This window comes from Tachyglossus aculeatus, chromosome X3 (genome assembly GCF_015852505.1).
Source record: "Tachyglossus aculeatus isolate mTacAcu1 chromosome X3, mTacAcu1.pri, whole genome shotgun sequence".
In the NCBI taxonomy this organism is placed as follows: Eukaryota; Metazoa; Chordata; class Mammalia; order Monotremata; family Tachyglossidae; genus Tachyglossus; species Tachyglossus aculeatus.
In genome coordinates this window covers 31225187-31243284 of record NC_052099.1, presented here as the reverse complement: position 1 = coordinate 31243284, position 18098 = coordinate 31225187, and the positions used below count along the sequence as shown (strand labels likewise).

At 44.8% G+C, this 18098-nt stretch overlaps 1 protein-coding gene across 1 annotated transcript in view; it reads left to right on the top strand.

Moving 5' to 3' along the window:
• FHOD3 (formin homology 2 domain containing 3) overlaps positions 1-18098 on the top strand; it is a 335498-nt gene that overhangs the window by 192226 nt on the left and 125174 nt on the right. Inside the window, 2 exon segments of the mRNA XM_038770188.1 lie at positions 10172-10266; positions 16631-16742. Of these exon segments, the coding sequence (XP_038626116.1) occupies positions 10172-10266; positions 16631-16742 (207 nt within the window).

Sequence of the window (18098 nt, the reverse complement as noted above, 5' to 3'; positions counted from 1 at the left end):
CAAATGGCAGAGTTTTATTCTGGGAGGGTGAGCAAGAGACCACAAAATCTGGGGAATTCTAGGAGGCCTTCCCAGACTGAGCCCCTTCCTTCCTCTCCCCCTCGTCCCCCTCTCCATCCCCCTATCTTGCCTCCTTCCCTTCCCCACAGCACCTGTATATATGTATATATGGTTGTACATATTTATTACTCTATTTATTTATTTGTTTATTTTACTTGTACATTTCTATCCTATTTATTTTATTTTGTTGGTATGTTTGGTTCTGTTCTCTGTCTCCCCCTTTTAGACTGTGAGCCCACTGTTGGGTAGGGACTGTCTCTATGTGTTGCCAATTTGTACTTCCCAAGTGCTTAGTACAGTGCTCTGCACATAGTAAGCGCTCAATAAATACGATTGATTGATTGATTGATTGGGGAATGCGCCTGACTGCTGTGCTTAAAGCGCTTACTAGCGAAACAACGGGGCCTACTGGAAAAAGCAGGCGCTGGGAAGTCAGAGGATCTGGGTTCTAATCCTGGGTCTCTACCTGTCTGCTTTGTGACCCCTTTGTCTCCCCCTTTTAGACTGTGAGCCCACTGTTGGGTAGGGACTGTCTCTATATGTTGCCAATTTGTACTTCCCAAGTGCTTAGTACAGTGCTCTGCACATAGTAAGCGCTCAATAAATACGATTGATGATGATGACCCTGGGCAAGTCACTTCACTTCTCCATGCCCTAGTTACCTCATCTGTAAAATGGGGATTAAAACCCTGAGCCCCATGTGAAACAGAGACTGTGTCCAACCTGATTAACTTGTGTCCACCCCAGCATCTAATACAGTGCCTGGTATATAATAAATGTTTAAATACCAAAATAACAGTTAGGTACTAAGCGCTGGGATAGGTGCAAGATAATCAGTCATATGTGGGGTTTGCAGTCTAGGCGGGAGCACAGGGTTTGAATCCCCATTTACTAGATTCAGATGTGGAAACTGAGGCTCAGTGAAGTTATGGGACTTGTCCAAGGTCACAACGGTGGTAGGTTGGGACCCAGATTTCTGAAGGGGAAAGAGTGAGGCTACCTCTGAGACACGGTCATCAAATTTCTCCAGGTTCGGCTCAGTACCGCTGCTTACGAATATGTCGTGGGATTAAAAAGTCTATTTCCAAATGCCCCCAGAAGCCAGACAGGATAACCACTTCAGTCAATCGATCGATAGCATTTATTGTGTGCTGACTGCATTCAGAGTGCTGTACTAAGCACTCAGTAAAGTACAATAGAATTGATATGCCCCCTTTTTCCTCTCCTCCTCCCCATCCCCCCGCCCTACCTCCTTCCCCTCCCCACAGCACCTGTATATATCTTTGTACAGATTTATTACTGTATTTATTTTACTTGTAGGTATTTACTATTCTATTTATTTTGTTAATTATGTGCATCTAGCTTTATTTGTATTTATTCTGATGACTTGACACCTGTCCTCATGTTTTGTTTTGTTGTCTGTCTCCCCCTTCTAGACTGTGAGCCCGTTGTTGGGTAGGGACCGTCTCTATATGTTGCCAACTTGTACTTTCCAAGCACCTAGTACAGTGCTGTTCACACAGTAAGCGCCCAATAAATATGAATGAATGAATGAATGAATGAGGCTGCCTCTGAGGCATGGTCATCAAATTTCTCCAGGTTTAGCTCAGTACCACTGCTTACAGATATGTCATGGGATTAAAAAGTCTATTTCCAGATGCCCCCTAGAAGCCAGACAGAATAACCACTTCAGTCAATCGATTGATAACATTTATTGAGTGCTGACTGCATTCAGAGCGCTGTACTAAGACTCAGTGAAGTACAATAGAGTTGATACAGTCCCTGCCCTCAAGGAGAGAAATGTGCCTGTTTATTGCTCTATTGTACTTAGCACAATGATTGGAAAATAGTAAGAACTTAAGGATTATTATTATTGTTGTTGTTGTTATTATCATTATCATCATTATTCCCTCCTCTCTAAAAGCCATTTCCTGGGGTATTTTAGCATGTGATCAGCCTGGTGAAACGGCCTTGAGAAAAATTGACCAGAATGCTTCATGGAGCCCTTCCTTACATATCAGCAGGATTAAGAGTCCTGGGCCCTTGCCCTGGATGGATGTGAGCGCCTCTTTCTGATTTTGTTTATTAATTACAACTCCCCAATCCGCTCCCCGGTAATGTCCTTCAATCCATCAACGGCATTTATCGAGCGCTTGCTATGTACAGAGAACTGGACTAACTGCCTGGGAGAGTACAGTACAACAGAATAAGCAGACACGTTCCCTGCCCAATCTAGTAGGGGAGACAGACATTGATATGAATGCAAAATAATAATAATAGTAATAATGGCATTTATTAAGCACTTACTATGTGCAAAGCACTGTTCTAAGCGCTGGGGGGATACAAGGTGATTAAGTTGTCCCGCGTGGGGCTCACAGACTTAATCCCCATTTTACAGATGAGGTAACTGACGCATAGAGAAGTGAAGTGACTTGCCCAAGTCACACAGCTGACAATTGGCGGAGCCAGAATTTGAACCCATGACCTCTGACTCCAAAGCTGGGCTCTTTCCACTGAGCCGCGCTGCTCCTCTATGCAAAAGTCATTTATAGCATGTAATTTAAAAATACGTCCAGCACATGACTCCTGCTACTTGTTTGCTTGTTTGCTTTGTGACCCTGGGTAAATCACTTCACTTCGCCGTGCCCTAGTTACCTCATCTGTAAAATGGGGATTGAAACCCTGAGCCCCATGTGAAATAGAGACGGTGTCCAACCTGATTAACTTGTGTCTACCCCAGAATTTAGTGCAGTGCCTGGTATATGATAAATGCTTAAATACCACCCCCAAGCACTCCTGAATATATATGTGTGTGTGTGTATATATATATATATATATATATATGTGTGTGTATGTATACATATATATACATAGGATTGAATGAATACATATATGTATACATATATATATATATTCATATTCATTCAGTCGTATTGAGTGCTTACATATATCACACTCTTAGAAATGGAAATCCAGACTCCTCCCTTGTTCTCTCTGCATCTAATTCCTGGATTCACTTTTCTAAGAGTGTGATATATGTAAGCACTCAATAAATACAATTGAATGAATACATATATGTATACATATATATATTCATATTCATTCAATCGTATTTATTGAGTGCTTACATATATCACACTCTTAGAAATGGAAATCCAGACTCCTCCCTTGTTCTCTCTGCATCTAATTCCTGGATTCACTTTTCTAAGAGTGTGATATATGTAAGCACTCAATAAATACGATTGAATGAATACATATATGTATACATATATATATATATATTCATATTCATTCAATCGTATTTATTGAGTGCTTACATATATCGCACTCTTAGAAATGGAAATCCAGACTCCTCCCTTGTTCTCTCTGCATCTAATTCCTGGATTCACTTTTCTTTCCTTCCTTTGTTCATATATATATAGAGACAGACAGACAGACATTCTTTCTTGGTTTTGCACATCTGCTCCGGCCGCCTTTCCTTGCCCAGCAGCCTGGCTGTGGAAAGTTGGCCAGTGGAGAGCCCTTTGTGAGTCAGTCTACCTGCCCCTGGCATCTCTCTGGGAGAATCACCTGTGAGTCACGAAGTGATGGTCCTGGCTGCCAAAGCCACTTGGGCTGCAGGAATCCATTGCCTGAAAGAGACTTCTCTAGGCAAGGAGGAGACCCCTTCTCGGGGAGATGGGTATCTTCCCCCTGGGGACCACAGGAAGTGCATTGGGATCACGCCTACCGGCTCTCTTGTACTCTCCCGAGAGGACAGGGCTCTGGAAACGCCTCCTCTAACAATAATAATTGTGGCATTTGTTGAGTGCTTACTCTGTGCCAGGCACTGTATTAGCAGCGCGGCTCAGTGGAAAGAGCAGGGGCTTGGCAGTCAGAGGTCATGGGTTCAAATCCTGGCTCCACCAACTGTCAGCTGTGTGACCTTGGGCAAGTCACTTAACTTCTCTGTGCCTCAGTTACCTCATGTGTAAAATGGGGATTAACACTGTGAGCCCCACGTGGGACAACCCAATCACCTTATATCCTCCCCAGAGCTTAGAATAGTGCTTTGCATGCATTAAGTGCTTAACAAATGCCATTATTATTATTATTAAGCATTGGGAGGGCGAAATACAAGCAAATCAGGTTGGACAGAGTCCCTGTCCCACAGCAGACTCACAATCTTAATCCCCATTTTCCAGGTGAGCTAACTGAGGCACAGGGAAGTTGAGTGACTTGTCCAAGGTCACACAGCAGACGAGTGGCAGAGCCGGCATTAGAACCCAGGTCCTTCAGACTCCATCCACTTTCCCGCACTGCTTCTCGATTGCCCAGATCTCCAGGAACTGGCCACAGGCCCTCTGCTTTGGCAGGGAAGGCTGAACCATTCTGTGGTTGTCTGGGATTCTTACCCCTTCAAAGATCTGAAGCAGCGTAGCTCAGTGGAAAGAGCACGGGCTTTGGAGTCAGAGGTCATGGGTTCGAATGCCGACTCCGCCACTTGTCAGCTGTGTGACTTTGGGCAAGTCACTTCACTTCTCTGGGCCTCAGTTCCCTTGTCTGTAAAATGGGGATTAAGACTGTGAGCCCCCTGTGGGACAACCTGATTGCCTTGTAACCTCCCCAGCGTTTAGAACGGTGCTTTGCACATAGTAAGCGCTTAATAAATGCTATCATTATTATTATTACTATTATCTGAGCTTCTGCTCTCCAAGTCAAAGCCAGCGAGCATGAAGAATTAGTCCATCTCCTGGTGTAAATCAAAGCTCAGGATATAGGAGGCCCCTTGGGAGTTTAATGCCTTTTAATTATAAACGCTCTAGGATGAATTAGCTCTTAATTTGAACTTCATTGAAGCCCTCCTAGATGACTCAGAAGGATCAAGGGCTAGAACAGTCGAAGTCCTCACTTGGGGAAAGAGCACAGGCCCAGGAATTTGAGGACTTAAGCTCGTTGTGGGCAGGGAACATGTCTATTATAGTGTACTCTCCCAAGCGCTAAGTATAGTGCTGTGCTCACAGTAAGTGCTCAATAAATAGGATTGATTGATTGACCTGGTTTCTAATCCTGGCCCTGCCATTTGCCTGCTGGATGACCCTGGAAGAGTCACTTAAGCCTCTCTGGGCCACAGTTTTCCAGTCTGTAAAATAGGGATTCATTACTAATTATTCCTTCTTATTAGACTGTGAGCCCCTTGTAGGACAGGGAATGTGTCTGACCTGATTATCTTGTATCTACCCCAGCATGTAGAACAGTGCTTGGTGCAGAGTAAGCGCTTGATAAATGTCATCATCATCATCTGGGAGCAAGGGAAAGATCCAACAGGGACAAGGCTCCTCCTCATCCAAGTATTTTTTTCCCAGTGCCTAGTACAGTGTTTTGCACCTAGTTAAGTGCTTAGTAAATACTATTCCTACTATTATTGCTTCTGAGATTCTGAGAAAGGGAGGGGGCTTGACCTCCAGTCAGAGTAATGTAGTTGACAATGACTCCATTTTTAAACTAACTTAATGATTCATGTTTTTGGTTAGATTTCATATGTCAGAGAAGCAGCGTGGCTTAGTGGAAAGTGCCTGGGCTTGGAAGTCAGAGGTCATGGGTTCTAATCCCAGCTCCACCACTTGTCTGCTGTCTGACTTTGGGCAAATCACTCAACTTCTCTGTGCCTGTTACCTCTTCTGTAAAATGGGGATTAAGACTGTGAGCCGCACGTGGGACACCTGATTACCTTGTATCTACCCCTGCGCTTAGAACAGTGCTCGGCACATAGTAAGCACTTAACAAATACCATCATTATTACAGCACTTAGAACAGTGCTTTGCACATAGTAAGCGCTTAATAAATAACCATCATCATCGTTATTATTATTATGTTGGTCTATTCAATCAATCAGTGATATTTATTGAGTGCTTATTGTGTGCAGAACACTGTTCTAAATGCTCGGGCGAGTGCAGTACAACAGAGTTTGTAGACATGTTCCCGGTCCATACCTTTGAACATATAGGAAACCTTGTTAATTTAAGCCCTCACTTATCAGGATTTTGGAATCATTTGGGCAAGTCCTTGAATCCTTCTTCTTTCTGCTGCCCGAGGAAGGAAAGTTTTGATCTAAAGAAAGGAAGTGTTTCATTTACTCTGTTGCTAATACGTAGAGAGGCGGCATGGCGTAGTGGATAGAAAACGGTTTGAAGGGCCTCTGGTCTAATCCAGGACCTGCCACTCTTCTGCTGTGTGACTTTGGGAAAGTAACTTCACTTCTCTGGGCCTCAGTTACATCATCTGTAAACTGGGGATGAAGACCATGAGCCCCATGTGGGACAGGGACCAAGTCCAACCTGATAAACTTGTATCTACCCCAGAGCTTAGTACATTGCCTGGCATGTGGTAAGCGCTGAAGAAATAATGTAAAAAAAAACCTATAATTGTCACTCCCATTGGGATTGTGAAGGAGCACTGGGAGGAAGATGGAAGTGAAGCTGACTTTTTTTTCTTTTTTATTGTAGTAATAATAAGAATGATATTTGTTAAGCACTTACTATGTGCCTTTTAGACTGTGAGCCCACTGTTGGGTAGGGACTGTCTCTATATGTTGCCAACTTGTACTTCCCAAGTGCTTAGTCCAGTGCTCTGCACACAGTAAGCGCTCAATAAATACGATTGATGATGATGTGCCAAGCACTGTTTTAAACGCTGGGGTAGATACAAGATAATCAGGTTGTCCCACGTGGGGTTCACAGTCTTAATCCTCATTTTCCAGATGAGGTAACTGAGGCAGAGAAGCCCCAAGTCACGCAGCTGACAAGTGGCGGAGCCGGGATTAGAAGCCACAACCTCCGACTCCCAAGCCCAGGATCTTTCCACTAAACCACGCTGCTTTGAAAAGCGCTCACTACGTGCCAGGCACTGTACTAGCTGGGAAGGAGCGCTTCAGAGTATAATGTCCTGTGGGAGAGGCCCCTCCCAACTTGAGTGGCTTTCTTCCGATAACAAAAAGGTGATGCTATTTCCACATGCAAGTGTTGAGTGAGGCGGCTGGTTCGGGTTTCTTAGGAAGCCAATCAGGGATAGCTTTCTGGGGAAATGACCCCCTGGAACTGAGGGAGCCTGTCACTTTTCAAAGAATACTTGTGAGCATTTACCCAGCAAACATTCTGAAAGGTCGGCAGGGGCCTCAAAGCCTTGACACCTCGTCTCCCACCCCTCTTACAGATTATGGTTCTATCTGGAGCCTTGGAACTGGCAGTTTATTAACCTTAATTTTCCAGCAGTAATCAGTGGTGAAAGAACATTTCACCGACGGTGGCCCCTGGGGAAAACCGGGACTGAAGTTATTGTTCAAAACAGACAATTAAGCAGAACAGAATAATAACCTCAGAGACCCGCGGGGCTTTATTTTGTGCCAGGAATGTCAGAATTATAAATCGCTTTTCAGTATTTCCTGTGGGCTTTTGTGCACGTCGGAAGCTACGGCTTGTCCGCTCCGTGCCAGCAGACAAGTTTCAAGTGGGAAGTTTCAATAGGTGGATTAAAATTAGCCCAAGATAAAGAAGCACACTGTTGAACTGAAGAGAAAACGTTGTGCTTTTTTGAGACACTAAGCCCATTTGGGGCGCTGGGCTAGATGAGATTATTTTTTTCTTTAATCACGATGGCATTCTAAATGGTTTGTGTTTGTAGCAGCAGTACCTGCTGAACTATCAATTCATAAAGCAATGGAAATTTTGAAACTTGTATTTGGCCCAAACACACAAATAAGAGATGTGGTGACTTCAAGACTCTGTATGGAAAGGGAAAGCTTCAAGTCAGTCGTCTCTTAAATAGCGGAAGCTACGATGGAATGGCTGAGGAGCTGGGAATGCTAGATGAATGAATGAATGAATAATGGCATTTATTAAGCGCTTACTATGTGCAAAGCACTGTTCTAAGCACTGGATTTATTAGATGCTTTCCAAGAATCTGTCCCAATTATAACAGTAAAAATGGTGGTGCCTATTAAGCACGTACTAGATGCCAAGCACTGTGCTAAGTGCCAAGGTGGAGGAAAATCGAACTGGATGCAGTCTTTGTCTCAAATGTGGCTCATAGTCTCAGCCAAGCAGGGTCAAGAGAAACACATCTTTAGACTCTAAGCTTGTTGTGGGCAGGGAATATGTCTGCTAATTCTGTTGGATTGTACTCTTGAAAGTACTTAGGACAGTGCTCTGCATGTAGTAGGAACTCAATAAATACGATCAGTTGATTGATTCAATCACCTGCTTGGTCTGACCTCTAGCAGAGCCACCCTAGAAAATGTATGTCAGAAATCAGTCAGTCAGTCAATATAATAGAGTTGGTGGACACGTTGGCTGCCCACAAGGAGCTTACAGTCTAGAAAGGGAGACCCACTGGCTGGATGAGACTTCTTCCCCTTCCCCTTTGCACCCCCCTCCCGCCTTGGAGATATTTTTTCACCACTGCCCTTCTCTACTAGTACTTTTCCACCAGAAAAAACCCCAAAACTTTAAAATATAATGTTTGGAAGAATTTAGCGTCACACAGTAGCTTTGACTTCTTCCCATTTGGGAAGATGTAAGCATTCAGAGCAGAGGAAAATCTTTAAGTTTCTATTCTAAATCCCAAATCTAATGGTGGGTTCTTTTGGACCTTGGCTCACTTTTATATATATATATATATATATATATATATATATATATATATATATATATGGGATTTGTTAATCACTTACTATGTGCAGGGCACTGTGCTAGCATTGGGATAAAAACATGATAATCAGGTTGGCCACAGCCCATATCCTGCATGGGGCTCACAGTCTTAATCACCTTTTTCCAGATGAGGTACCTGAGGCACAGAAAAGTGAAGTGGTTTGCCCAAGGTCTCACTAATCTAGTCTGAAAGTAAGCACTTAGTAAATACCACTGATGGATCGATAGAAACACCAAGGCTGATGTCAGTGGACCAGCAAAGATGCCCAGTTCTGGGAGGCTGGTCAGGCTATCTTTGTTCCTGGAGGTCATGGCTGAATCCTCTCCCACCTACGGTAGAGCTGATTGCTTGGGGTGGCTCAGAAACTCACCCACCTTCAGAGATCCTCGAGGCTTAGTGGATAGAGCCCAGACTGAGCCCCCTTTTTCCTCTCCTCCTCCCCATCCCCCCTCGTCCTACCTCCTTCCCCTCCCCACAGCACCTGTATATATGTTTGTACAGATTTATTACTCTATTTATTTTACCTGTACATATTTACTATTCTATTTATTTTGTTAATGATGTGCATTTAGCTTTAATTCTATTTATTCTGATGACTTGACACCTATCCACATGTTTTGTTGTCTGTCTCCCCCCTTCTAGACTGTGAGCCCATTGCTGGGTAGGGACTGTCTCTATATGTTGCCAACTTGTACTTCTCAAGTGCTTAGTACAGTGCTCTGCACACAGTAAGCGCTCATTAAATACGATTGAATGAATGAATGAATGAATGAGTCTATGAGTCAGAAGAACCTCGATTCTAATCCCTGCTCTGCCACTCGTCTTCTGTGTGACCCTGGGAAGCCACTTCTCTGAGCCTAAGATCCCTCATCTGTAAAATGAAAATTAAGACTGTGAGCCGCATGTGGGCTATGGACTGTGTCCAACTCAATTATCTTGTATCAATACCGGCGTTTAGTACAGTGCCTGGCACATAGTAAGCACTTAACAGATACCACAATTATTATTATTATTATCTTCTGGACCAAGAAAGAGCCAACATTCCCAAGGACATCTCAGGGCTGACCACTTCCTCATCCCAAAGGCTAGGCCAGGTCTAGATCAGGCATCTGAGCAGGAGAGAAGAAGTGGAGGACATTGGTCCCCAAAGACGTCACAGTGGATTGGGTGTTTTGCTGGTCTGCAGTGCTTCGGTTCGGACTTTAAACGAAACTAGGAACCAACTGGAGTGGTGAGACTCCATTCCTCGACTTCCTCCTCCCCTTTCTGCCACGTCTTTGCACGAAGTCATTTTCCCACAGCACTACTTACAAGCCTTTGTGCGTCGAAAAGTATCTGGTTGATGTGAAAACTACGGATTGGTAACAACCCCAAAGCACAACTCTTTTAACCAGCGACCTAAATGTCTCATTGTCTCCTTGTGTAGCTTTGGGCCAGATTATGCTGTATGTCGACGGAATGAACGGAGTCATAAATCATAATGAAACCATTCAGTGGCTGTACACACTCATTGGGTCCAAGGTAAGAAACCGCCAAGACTGTGGGCTCCTCACAGTTTTCAGGATGAGTGTATTTTTTACCCTCGGCCAGAACTTCCCTGAATTCAGTCCTAACAATCTCCTAAAATGTGTCACAGCACAAGGACGTGGGCGTTCTGTGTAGATTTAGATGTAGCACTTAGTACAGTGCTCTGCACACAGTTAACGATCAGCAAATACGATTGACAGACCAGTGATGGTGCAGTTCACCTGGGTTATGGAGAGGGAGGGCGGGAGGGAGAGAAAGAGACAGAGAAATATGTGTGTGCATGAGTCTCCCTTTAAAAATCCGTATGGAACCCACAGTCCTGGGGACAAACAAAAGATTGTCCCTCGGCGAGTTGTCATGCTTAATGTTTGCTGTTTTCTGTATTCTTTCTCGTCCTTCGTTCCTTACGAAGCTTTTGCTCCTAGAGAGCTGCTCCTTTCTTGATAGGTCGTGGTGCCCCCCAACCCAGAGGTCTACTTGAGGGGCTGATTCATTCCGCCGTCTATCATGAGCAGGCCCACGGAAGGCAGCTTTTTCTGGATGATTATAGTGGTAAAGAGCAGCAGCAGCATTCATGGAGCATTCACTTGGTTCGGTGCTCGGTACTAGGAGCTTAAGATACAGAATAACAAAGTAAAAAGGAGCCAAACCCGTAAACAGGGAGCTGTCTGTCTGATCAATCCATTGTACTTTAATAATAACATTTTAATGTGGTATTTTAACAATCGGAGCAATCAGTGGTATCACAGCATCATGTGAGGTGGAGGATGTGGTAGAGAATGTGCCTAGACACCTCTTTTTGCCCTTTTTCTCCCCGCCAAGAATCGAGCAGAAGCAGGGCAAGGAATGCGGCTACATTTCTGAGGGCACACATATGGCCCAGTTGCTCTTGTCAGGTTGAGCAGATTCTTTAGCTGTGGTAGGTCAGACTAGGTAGGATATGAAAGATTCCAGACTCCTAAATAAGTGCGCTTTCAGGAACAGTTAGCTTCAGGTATTTCCCAAAGAACCTGGGATTTTTATGACCCCCTACCCTTCAATGAATGAAAGAGTAATGGAGTGTAATTTAGAGCAATGGAAAATAGCACCGGCCCTTCTGCCACCTGCCAACTTTGGAAGCCAAACTCGTCTTTGGGGCTCCATTCTCACCTCAACTTTGGTCAAGGTCCTGGGTTTCAGACAGACGTTTGGCGGGACCACGAGAGAGAGAGGTACAGGAGTGGGCTTTTGAGATGACTCGTAATTATGGTATTTGTGAAGTGCTTACTGTGTGCCTGGCGCTGGGGTGGATACAACCGTATCAGGTCGGACGCAGCCCCGTCCCACATGGGGCTCATCGTCTCAATCCCCATTTTACAGAAGAGGTAACTGAGGCCCAGAGGAGTGAAGTGACTTGCCCGAGGTCACACAGCAGACAAGGGGCAGAGCTGGGATTTGAACCCAGGTCCTTCTGCTCCCTAGGCCCAGCCTCTCTCCTCTAGGTTAAGTTGCTTCTCGTATCGCTGCTGCTTCCAGCCCTGGTCAGAATCATCCCTCTGAACTGGGATGGGCCCTGGCTGTCATATTGGCTCCTATTCTTTAAAGGGAGATTATCAGCCCAATTATCTCACTCTCTTCTTGAGGAGGTTCTTTCCTATTCTCCCTCCCAAACCAAAAGAGGATAGACACTCATTCAATCGCATTTATTGAACACTTACTCCATGCAGAGCACTGTACTAAGCGCTTGGAAAGTACAATTCCCTCCCCACCTCCCAGATTTTCCTCTCCATTCAGGCAAAACCAGACTGGACAGGAAATTATGCATTCACATCGGGGAAAGACCAGGGAGGGGATGAAAAGGACAGAATTGCACTTTGTACTGGTTTATTGAAGAACAACTCATGCTTTTGAGGTTGTTGGAAAACATTCACAGCTATTGAAACGCTTAATGATAACCCATGGGTTCTCTGATGTTTGTAAAAGCTTTTGAGAACAAGGGATGACAGAGGCCTGTTAAAGTTCAAAATGGATCCTAGCTTCATTCATTCATTCAATCGTATTCATTGAGCGCTTACTGTGTGCAGAGCACTGTACTAAGCGCTTAAGCCTAGCTTGTTATCGTTTCCCCAGTCATCGACCATTCAGGCCGATGGCGAAGGTAACTCTGGGAAATGGGATTCTGAGCGGCCTCAGTGGACCTAGAGGTACTGTCCCCAGCTGTCGCTTTGTCTTTCCTTGACAATAATAATAATGTTGGTATTTGTTAAGCGCTTACTATGTGCAAAGCACTGTTCTAAGCGCTGGGTATAGGTATAAGGTAATCAGGTTGTCCCACAAGGGGCTCACAATCTTCATCCCCATTTTACAGATGAGGGAACTGAGGCCCAGAGAAGTGAAGTGACTTACCCAACGTCACACAGCTGACAAGTGGTGGAGCTGGGATTTGAACCCACGACCTCTGACTCCAAAGCCCGGGCTCTTTCCACTGAGCCACGCTGCTTCCACGGTTCTATTCTCCATCTGCCCACTGGAGATTTTTTTTATGGTATTTATTAAGCACTTACTGTAGGCCAGGCACTGGGGTCGATACAAGCAAATCACGTTGGACACGGTCCGTGTCCCACAGGAGGCTCGCAGCTTTAATCCCCGTTTCACAGGTGAGGTAACTGAGGCACGAAGAAATCAAGTGGTTTGCCCAAGGTCACACAGAAGACAAGTGACGGAGCCAGGAGTAGAATGCAGGTCCCTTTAACTCCCAGGCCTGTGCTGTATCCACCGGCCACGCTGCTTCTCAGTATTCTCTGATCACCCTGTATCCTCCCTAGCGCTTAGAACAGTGCTTTGCACATAGTAAGCACCTAACAAATGCCAATTATTCTTCTTCTTATTATTATTATTTGCTGTTGAACTTGTAAATGGAATAACATGGGTGAGATGGGCCCTAGAAGGGGGAGAGAGAAGCTGGAGAACTCTGCTGAAACCCAAGACAGCTTTTAAGAGAAGTAGTGTGGCTCAGTGGAAAGAGCCCGGGCTTGGGAGTCAGAGATCATGGGTTCGAATCCCGGCTCTGCCACATGTCTGCTGTGTGACCTTGGGCAAGTCACTTCTCTGAGCCTCAATTACATCATCTGTAAAATGGGGATTAAGACTGTGAGCCCCACGTGGGACAACCTGATCACCTTGTATCCCCCCACCACTTAGAACAGTGCTTTGCACATAGTCAGCGCTTAACAAATGCCACCATTATTATTATTACTATTATTATTTAATTTCTTTCATTTGAAGACGGGTCAGTGCTAATTCTGGCTCAAAGTCACTTTTCTCTAAAGGTAGAAAATAGAAAGAGTCGGTTGATCAGTGGTATTTATTGACGGTTATTGTGTTCTCAGAGACCTTATTGTCAAAGTCAGTCAATTGTATTTATTGAGCACTTACTGTGTGTACTATACTAAGCACTTAGGAGAGTGCCTAGTATAATAGACACATTCCCTGCCCACGGCAAGCTTACAGTCTAGAGGGGGAAGACAGACGTTAATATAAATAAATGAAGGAACGAGAGATCAAAGGGACACAGTGAAAAATGGGCCTCTTCCCACAGTTGTTTAAGCAGGTTTTGTGGGTCCCCATCTTCACTGGGAGTCCATCACTAGTTCTGAGGCACCCCAAAAGAAGAGTCACTTTAATCCATAAAAGCAGTGAGTACATCAGGGGTAATTAGGCTACTGACTTGAGGACCAGTTGAAGGTCCATCTCCTTCATTTTTTCCAAAGCAGATCACACATATTCCAACACAGCATGGGGTTTATAACACAAGGAGAGGACAAAATCTTTCCATTTTCAGCATTTCTGAACAATCACATCTGGCAAACCACTCCCTCCATTTTCGAAACCATATTAAAATCACATCTCCTCCCAGAAATCTTTCTTGACTAATCCCTCATCTCTGTTCTGTTTCTCCCCCGCTTCCTCCTCTATGCCCTTGATTCCTCACCCCTTAAGGGCTTTGGTACTTGCCCCCACCACTCCATCAAGCGCTCAGTACAGTGCTCGGCACATAGTAAGTGCTGATAATTCATTCATTCAATTGTATTGAGCACTTACTGTGTGCAGAGCACTGTACTAAGCGCTTGTGAAGAACAAGTCGGCAACATATAGAGATGGTCCCTACCCGACAACGAGGTCACAGTCTAGAAGGGGGAGAAATAAATACCATTGATGATGATATGAATGCCAGTCTCCCCCTCTAGATTGTAAGCGCCTCGTGGACAGGGAATATGTCTACCGACTCTTTTGTACACTCCCAAGTGCTCAGTACAGTGTTCTGCCCACAGTAATTGGTCAATAAATGCTGTTGATTAATCGCTCATGTACATATATTTAATCTCTTATGCTTCCTCCTACTTGTAATTTATTTTAGCATCTGTCTCTGCCCGCACAATGTAAGCTCTTTCATTCATTCATTCATTCATTCAGTCGTATTTATTGAACGCTTACTGTGTGCAGAGCACTGTACTAAGCTCTTGGAAAGTACAATTCGGCAACAGGTAGAGATAGTCCCTACCCAACAATGGGCTCACAGTCTAGAAAAGGGAGACAGACAACAAAACAAAACAAGTAAAGTGTCAATACCATCAAAGAGATGGTATTTTGAGAGCAGAGATTGTCTGCTAATGGTATTGTACTCTCCCATACCCTGCGCAGAGTAAGGGCTCGATAAATGCCATTGATTGATTTAATGCAGATTCAGTCTGGCCTAGTGGAAAGAGCAAGGTCCTGGGAGTCCGAAGGTACTGGGTTCTAATCCTAGCTCCGCTACTTGTCTGCTGTGTGGCCTTGGGCAAGCCACTTAAAATCTCCGTGTCTGATTTTCCTCAACTGTAAAATGGGTATTAAGGCTGGAGACCCATAAAGGATATGGACTGGGGTTCAAGCTGAATATTTTGTGTCAACCTCAGGGCTTAGTACAGTGCCTGGCACGTGCTAAGCACTTAACAAATACCATTAAAAAAAAAAAAGATTTCAAGACTGTTGCATACTTGGCACTGTTTCACTTCTGCTTCCTGCAGGTCGTCGCTGAAAAAAAGGCACTGTGGATCATAGGTCTGGCCTTACCCCACATCAGTCAATCAGTCGTATTTATTGTGTGCTTACTATATGCAGAGCACTGTACTAAGCACTCAGGAGAGTATAATGCAAAAGAACTAGCAGGTACATTCCCTGCCCATAACCATTTTACAGCCTAGAAAGGGGAGACATACCGTATTTTGAATACGGTATGCCAGAGGATCACAGCATGGCCTAGCTTGGTTCAGTCAAAAGAGCACGGGCTCGGGAGTCAGAGGTCATGGGTTCTAATTCCGGCTTCACCACTTATCAGCTGTGTGACTTTGGGTAAGTCACTTGACTTCTCTGTGCCTCAGTCACCTCATCTGGAAAATGGGGATTAAGACAGTGAGCCCCATGCGGGACAGCCTGATTACCTAGGATCTTCCCCAGCACTTAGAACAGTGCTTGGCACGTAGTAAGCGCTTAACAAATACCAAAATTATTATTGTTATTATTAGTGGATAGAGCCCAGGCCTGGGAGCCGGAAGAACCCGGCTTCTAATCCGGGCTCTTCCACTTGTCAGCTGTGTGACCTTGGGCAAGTCACTTCGCTTCTCTGAGCCTCAGTTCGTCACCTGTAAAATGGGGATTAAGACCGTGAGTCCTGTGGAACAGGGACCGTGTCCAACCTGATGATCTTGTATCTATCCCAGTGTTTCGATCAGCGCTTGGTATATCATAAGCACTTAACAAATGCCATGTTAAAAAAAAAAAAATCCCAGGTCTGAAGTAGGAGAATGGACGTGTGTTGTGGGAAGTGAAGGAGGATGATGTTCCTTTGGGAATCTTTGTGGGCCACGGTCTCTGACTAAGCGAGACATCGCCCCAGTTGAGTCGTCAGCCTGGGTTTCAGCGTGCCGCGGGCTTGTGGTGAGCTGCTCTGGCACCGAACCGCCTGGGCCAACTGGCAGTGCCCCTCTGTCGTTCAGATGGTTCCTGGGTTAGAGCCACCATCATCATCATCAATCGTATTTACTGAGCACTTACTGTGTGCAGAGCACTGTACTAAGCGCTTGGGAAGTCCAAGTTGGCAACATATAGAGACAGTCCCTACTCAGCAGTGGGCTCGCAGTCTAAAAGGGGGAGACAGAGAACAAAACCAAACATACTAACAAAATAAAATAAATAGAATAGATATGTATAAAATAAATAGAATAGATATGTAATAAAATAAATAGAATAGATATGACCACTACCCGGGTCTCCCCCGCGAGGGTCTGGGGCCGGGTCCTGCAGCTGCCACCGTGTTGAGTTGGGTTTTCTCTCTCCCCAGTTCCGCTTGGTGGTGAAGACGGCCCTGAAGCTGCTCCTGGTGTTCGTGGAGTACAGCGAATCCAACGCCCCGCTCTTAACTCAGGCCATCACCTCGGTCGACGCCAAGAGAGGTGAGTCGCTCCTGGGAGGCTCAACTTTTCTCTCCGAGGCAACGTGCTTTTCAAGCGTTGACGGACCGGAGAAGGCCAGTGGCGGACAGCCGGATTTATTAATCATCAATCAATCAATCAATCATATTTATTGAGTGCTTACTGTGTGCAGAGCACTGTACTAAGCGCTTGGGAAGTACAAGTTGGCAACATATAGAGACAGTCCCTACCCAACAGTGGGCTCACAGTCTAGAAGGGGGAGACGGAGAACAAAACCAAACATATTAACAAAATAAAATAAGTAGAATAGATATGTACAAGTAAAATAAATAGAGTAATAAATATGTACAAACATATATACATATATACAGGTGCTGTGGGGAAGGGAAGGAGGTAAGGGGGGGATGGAGAGGGGGACGATGGGGAGATTACTATGTGCAGAACACTATATTAAGCGCTTGGGAGGGTTGGATATGACAGTATTACGGACACGTTCCCTGCCCACAGCGAGTTTAGAGGGAGCTTGGGATGTATTCTAGGTTTGATATGAGAGTAAACCAAGTAGATCCTCAGGATATAGCTTTTAAAACTGAATTTTAGGTGGATCATTGCTGGAGATAGCTGGATGCAAAAAAAAAAAAAATTAAAGCACAAAAGCCGTGGAGTTTGCGATGCGCTTTCAGCTGACCCTAGATTGTGTGTGCCCTGGGAAACCCTAGGAATTTATTTGGGAGGAAGAGTTTGAGGTTCTGGGATGCAGAATGCCGTAAAATGCAGCCATTGCAGAGCATAATAATTGTGGTACTTGTTAAGTGTTTACTGTGTGTGCCAAGCACTGCACTAAGCACTGAGGTAGATGCAAGATAATCAGGTTGGACTGAGTCACTGCCCCGCAGACTAAATCGAAGGGAGTAGGCTATAATCTTCATTTTACTGATGAGGAAGCCGGGGCCCAGAAAAAGTAAGTGACTTGCCCAGGATCACAGAACAGACAAGTGGCAGAGCTGGGATTAGGAATCAGGCCCTCTGACTCCCCATTCTGAGCTCTTTCCCCTAGGCCAGAGAATTCATTCAGTCATTGTTGTACTTATTGAGTGCTTACTGAGTGCGGAGCACTGTACTGAGCACTTGGGAGAGTATAATACAACAATAAGTGGACACATTCCCTGCCCACAGTGAGCAAAAACGACAGTGAATCTTCTTTCTTATCTTTGGACCAATTAAATATGAATAATGTGTGGTTATTGTTGATGTTGCAGTAACATCTAGCCATAGGAAAAGCGTTATTCTGGGTGCCCATTTAGCATTGTGGCTCAAGGAAAATTCTTTGAATAAGAAATTTGCAGGTGTTGATCTGGATTTTCCCCCTGCATAGGG